At 36.9% G+C, this 6,116-nt stretch overlaps 1 protein-coding gene across 1 annotated transcript; it reads right to left on the bottom strand.

Annotated features, from left to right (window-relative positions):
* Nucleotides 1-1,973: 1,973 nt before the first annotated feature.
* LOC143345733 (uncharacterized) lies at nucleotides 1,974-2,549 on the bottom strand. The gene has a single exon (XM_076773105.1). The coding sequence runs from the start codon at nucleotides 2,547-2,549 to the stop codon at nucleotides 1,974-1,976; it is 576 nt and encodes a 191-aa protein (XP_076629220.1).
* Between the last annotated feature and the right edge of the window lie 3,567 nt (nucleotides 2,550-6,116).

Here is a 6,116-nt window from a genome sequence, read left to right as displayed (position 1 = left end):
AGGAAGCACTCTAGCGCATTATATCTTCCAAAGTCCATATCCATGGTGTTTATTATCTGCGCCCGATAAATCACGAGCTACTTGGGTGACGAAGAATCATCACGGACTGTCGTGGGACGACGGTTTTATATCCTACAGCATGAGCAAAATGCTTATTACATCGGCAATAGTAGATGAGTCAAACCCAATCGTCTATGTAAAAGGGCTTCAAAAGCGTGATTGGTTAACCAACATGGTGGCTGAACATATTAATGCTGAGAACATCGATGCTGATTATGGTGATATTGAATGCTTAAAAAATCTTGATTGTGCAAACACATGGCGATGTGGTAGCCATAAAAAGACATGCGCTATGTAAAATGTATTTAAATTATACAATTGGTGGTTAAAATATCAAAAATAAATGTACCTTTTTTGATTTGTAAAATGTATTTAAATTATGCAATTGGTGGTTAAAATATTGGAAATAAATGTATCTTTTTGAATCAATTTATGTCATTTAAAAAATACATCTAATTTCCCCATCCTCCTCCTTCCTAGCAATTTTTATAAAATTATGAACTTTCAGAATATGTCGAAAAATCTTTTAATGTTTTTGCAAGCTTCTGAAAAACATATACTTATTAGTGATGGTTGAAATATTGGATATAAATGTATTTTTTTATAAAATTATGAACTTTAGAATAAATCTAAAACCATTGATGCCGATTATGAAGATATCAAGTGTTTGAAAAATCTCGATCGTGCTAATACATTGTAATCCAACAACCATGAAAAGACTTGTGTTTTACAAAAATGTATTTAAATTATATAGGGAGTGGTTGAAATATCAGAAATAATAATTTTTTTTTTTTCTTTTTTTTTTTTTTTTTACTGTGAACTTTTCCTAATGTAAAATTAATAATAAATTGGGGTGAGGGAGATGTGTAGAGATACCATGTATATATAAATTGTTTTATTACATACTATAATTACATACATAAAAAATAGAAATAGAAATATGAATAAAAAATATAAAAATTACATAAAAATATAAATAAAAAATATATATATATATTGAAAAATGAATAAGAAATATAAAAATTACGTAAAAATATAAATAAAAATATATAATGAAAAAATGAATGAAAAAATATAAAAAATTATTAATATAAGTCGTCGCAAATTATTACTGCTTGCCTCGAAATTTTGTAGAGTGGGATTCTTTGAATTGCTGCAACGCACCCCATACAATGTAGCGGATCGGCGAGTTTATATATTTGTGTACCGCATTTACCACAATATAATATATTGTAACGGCCATCAAACATCGACGACATTGCCAAAACATGGGTCGGCTCTTTGTCATATTCCATACTTTCATAACTTGGCAGTGCGTCTAGGCATTCCTTGCAAATTCGGCATGGCTCCCGCCTCCGCCTATAGCACTTGCCTCCCCATAAGCAGTGTCTCTTATTAATAACATTGTATCTTACTGAAAGTAAGACAACTTCCGCATATGGACGAGTCCTATCTGCGCTAGCTCTTGCTGTGTGGGGGCGAGAATGTTCATATTAGAATATCATATTTTGTAATTGAGATTGTTAAAATATGATACAAACTAATGTGATAAAAATTATTTCTGCTTTACATACCTTCGACCCACTTGTCTGCAACCATTGTTAAACAAATTTTTTTTATTTTTTATGTAAAAAAATTTATGAAATCACTTTCGGCTATATATGGTATGGACTGGTCGTACAACTCTTTATATAGTGCATTACTCGGGTGGGGGAGGACTTGGTCTTCTTGGGAATGGGAGTGGTACTCGCTCGTATCTGCCAACATTAGTAGAATTGTATGCCTTCAGCTTCTCCCACAGCATTCTGCAAACTTTGCGTTCTTGGATCTTTTATGGCTTCTCCCACAGCATTCTGCAAACTTTGCATTCTTGGATCTTTTATGGTGTTACAAACATATGTATACTGGTATATCTAAAGTGGTATTTTGTAATGCCCCCATGGCAGCGTCATGGTTGAATATGGTACAACATATCGTTTGTCATCGTATGGACTCAAAGCAATTTTTGTTTCTGATACCGTGTACACTTCATGTAACATGGATCTTATACAGGATTGGTGACAAATCTTTTCAACCTCACCCATCAAACATTGCACATAATCATCAAATGTTATAGTTCGCGCTACAACATTACTCTTGACACCTTTCACCTTTTTCGTATCTTTCTTACCATCGACTTGTATGGCATACATTTTCGCTCTCAATCCAACAAATTCCGTCATAATCGCACCATTATTTTCATCTTTCATTAAACCTGGTACCTTCTTATTAGCAAGCGGAATACCATATCGATTATCTGTGGGATAATCGCTCGTGTCAAAGCGGGTAATATCGCGTATCATAAGTTCATAAATATCGTCACACTCGATGTGGTAGATTAGACTGTCTGTATCGGTGTACATAATTTTACATTTATTCCTATGTGTGGGTAACATGTAATCGTGATGGAGTTCATACAAACAAATCTTAGATATATCTAGTATACACATGCCCACATAGATTGGTTTGTTAAATTTTACGTACAATTTATGCAGTTCGATCGCAACTAGGTTTTTCGAAAATATGCTGCGACTGTGGAAATTTGGCTTAGCGATCAGTGCTTCTGCACCGTATCTCCCTCCCCATTTCGTTACTAATTTGACATCTACATGATTGCGCACATTCTCCATGGTTTTGCCAAACACTGCATTATTCATTAACTTATATAAATTTTTCTCAAAATCGTTTGTAGCAAGAGTTCTGAACTTTGTATTTAGTTCGATGTAATTGCGAAGCCATGGGGATTGGGAAAACTGTAATACGCGGTGAACTTCAGTTACGCGAAGGCCGTGACGAATACATTGCTGCAGATTGCGATAGTGTATTACGTAACGCTTCTTATCGTATAAAGTCGCTAGGAGCTTCTCCTGGCGCTTGCCAGGCGGTTTATCACGTGTTGGGCAGAACGGTAGGTCAGTGTGCGAATCATGCAGATGTTGCGAATACTCCAGGTCGACTTCCAAAATATATCCCGTCGATGAGTTTAACGCTACGGTCATTACATCTACATCTTTGTAGTTGACCCACTGAAAATTGGCGTATGGAAATGGTTGACACATTGCCCAGCCGTACAAATTATTTACATCGAAATACATTAAATATGATGACGGTTGCGATGGATCGTGCGATTGCATGTACTTGTTGTTGGCTCGTGCGCGTCTGTTGGAACATTGACTCAAACCACCACGTATACCACGTTCGATAAATAGGACCATGTCGATATCGGTAAGAATTTCGAAATTGATACGTGTATGCTTCAGCATGGCATCCCACGTAAAACCAGGCAAAGTATAATAGTGTGCGGGGTCGAGTCCATAACTTGCGATGCAACTATTGAGAAAATTTTCAAAAATATCAGCCAACAGCAAGACATCCGTCTTCAGATACAAATCGCTATACTCGCCGAGCGTTTCAATGGAGAACCGCTTCCACACGTTGACAGCGTGTGCGTAGTCGTTTTCGGATACTGTATCGCCAGTTAAGGAACTGTAAAATGAATTGCGTGATGGTAAACATGATTGGTCCAACTTTTCAACACAGTCAATGTTCTCGTATGGAAACACCCCTTTTTGCGTCAATAAATCAAAATCTTTCGCAGATAATTTTTGAAACTCGGACCGTGTAATTTCAAGTTTATCTTTACTAAGAAAAGATACCAATTTCTCGAGACTTGTATTTAAAAATTTAAATGAATCGATGAATTGCAATTTTATGCGCTTGCGCGAGTTTGATTCTTCATTCGCGTTTTCAACGTATTTTGTAAATGAAATGTACTTCTCTTTTGTTATCGGCAATACTGTGACATCACCCTCAAATGCTGTGGCTATCTCCTTGATAATAACATGTGAATCATAACCGGATAAATTGTGAAAGACTATAGGGATGACAAATGCGTCTTTATAATTTAGATTGTGATTTGAATGTGCAGGACCTCTGTACCGACCGGTTAAGTGGCAATGATCGAGTACCCGCATATCGCGCGTATTAAAATTTCGTAATTGTTCAGCTGATAAATTTTCCATGGGTACATTGGTTGATAAGATGGACTTTACACGATGTGACAAATCTTGAAGTTGTCTCACAAACCATGATACGCAATCAGGATCGCGACGACATTGAAACGTAGATAACGAGTCGTCGTACGAGCACCGCACATAATATCCCACGCTAAATACTCGATGATGCTGGTACGTGTATCTTGACGCTTCTCGATCAGTATCCGTTTTCTCCAGGATGCATTCCAGATCGGCATACACGATAAACGGTACACGCTCTTTCCTGTTGTAGTTGCTGAAGCTGAGCCACTTACTGCAATCATCATTTGGCAATATGATTGCACAATCGTTCATCTTCTCACAATCCATGGTGTGAGCTTCCAGCTTCTCATTCGAACTAAAGTAGTGTAAGCATCTGCAATAAGAGACATAATTTTTTATCTAACATAAAATATTTAAAAGATTTATTATATACATACCTATCACAAAAGTATTTCCTGCCATTATGTTTACTCAATTGTGTGCATACGAGGCGAGATAAGTTCTTAATCCATGTGAAATGTCCCACGTCGTTTGCTCCTTCTAAATACAACAAATTGACATGCCTTTCCATTTTCCTATCGGTGACTCGTATTGGTAACACCTTATTCTCAATGGTATAGACATTGATAGAGATGTTGTTGATATGTTCAAACTTTTTAATTTGGTTCAATGTCATTGGAAATTCAATATCCTGGATATTCAACACTGTTGTATAATGAGGATATGACGATGCGAGAGATACGTGACTTTCGGCTGGATACAGAGCAGCCACCACCGACCACGCAAAACATGCATTGTCCGTCGAGCATACATTGATTACTGCTTTCTTTAGTCGTACTTCTCGCGGTAATTGTATGGCACATTCTGCATGCATTGGCATATATTTATTTACATTAACAATTAAATTCAGTATACGCGACAGCGCCCACCCACTATCGCGTTCCTGAAACTCGTCTAAGGATGCTAGAATGGGTTCGATGACACGTAAATCATACCATTCGCGTAGGTCAGACAAGCGAAAAAGTTCACAATTTTTCGTGTTAACACTTTTGTTTGCACATTTGTTACCAGCAACAAATTCACCGTTAAGTATAGTATTTATTTTTACATTATCATGTTTCAGCACAATGTTTCGCACATGATCGACTACAATATCCCTCGCATCTTCGAGAAAATTGCGAGGTTCTATGTGGTTAGAATTTATCACTGCACCGGTCAATATACGATTAACGAAAGCCGTATCAATTTCATGCCATCTGAGTCTTGGACTATGTCCAGCACCCGCATATACAAATCGATTGCGTGTCGAATCTTTTAGACTTTCTAATCTAGCGATACGAGCAATCAATGATTGTTTTTCACCGATTGAGAGTCGCAGTCTCTTGATTCGGCTTCGTTCCTCCAACGAATCGAGATAGTCGCCAAATCGATGTTCCCATAAATTGTATTCTTCCATCGACCTTAATTGAGCGGCTTACTCGTACAGCTCCTGCTCTTAATGATCCATACTGCCGTCTTTTGTGTTAATGTGTATAGTGATGCATACGATATATTACAAAAAATCACTGTTCCCGATGATGCTTTCGGTGATGCTCGCGATATATTACAGAAATCTGTGTCAACGAATGCACTGTTATAGGTTTTGCAGAGGTTGTGTTTTTTGCGCGTGTTCGTCCATAAATGTATTGTATACGTTTTGCACATGTTCAATGTAATCTAAAACGTCTTGCAAAAAAACGTTGCGCTTTTCGCAGAAGAAGAACATGCGACATAAAATAAGAATATGAATAGTGTGTACGTAAAATGATTAGGACCCAATAGCTCGCACAATTCGTGGATCCCATAAAAATTATTGGGTATAGTGTGAACGTGAAAAAAAATGATCAATGTCGCGAAGAATATTATTTGGTTGCATCATTCTGCGAATGTAATGTTATACGCTTTGCAGAAGTTGCATGTTTAGACATGTTCAAGGTAATC

This window comes from Colletes latitarsis, chromosome 9 (assembly GCF_051014445.1).
Source record: "Colletes latitarsis isolate SP2378_abdomen chromosome 9, iyColLati1, whole genome shotgun sequence".
Lineage (NCBI taxonomy): Eukaryota > Metazoa > Arthropoda > Insecta > Hymenoptera > Colletidae > Colletes > Colletes latitarsis.
This window is presented reverse-complemented; position numbering and strand designations above follow the sequence as displayed.

What these genes read in the sequence shown, in the direction of transcription:
- LOC143345733 (XM_076773105.1), bottom strand. Translation starts at nt 2,549, where the DNA reads ATGTGTATACTAGATATATCTAAGATTTGTTTGTATGAACTCCATCAC.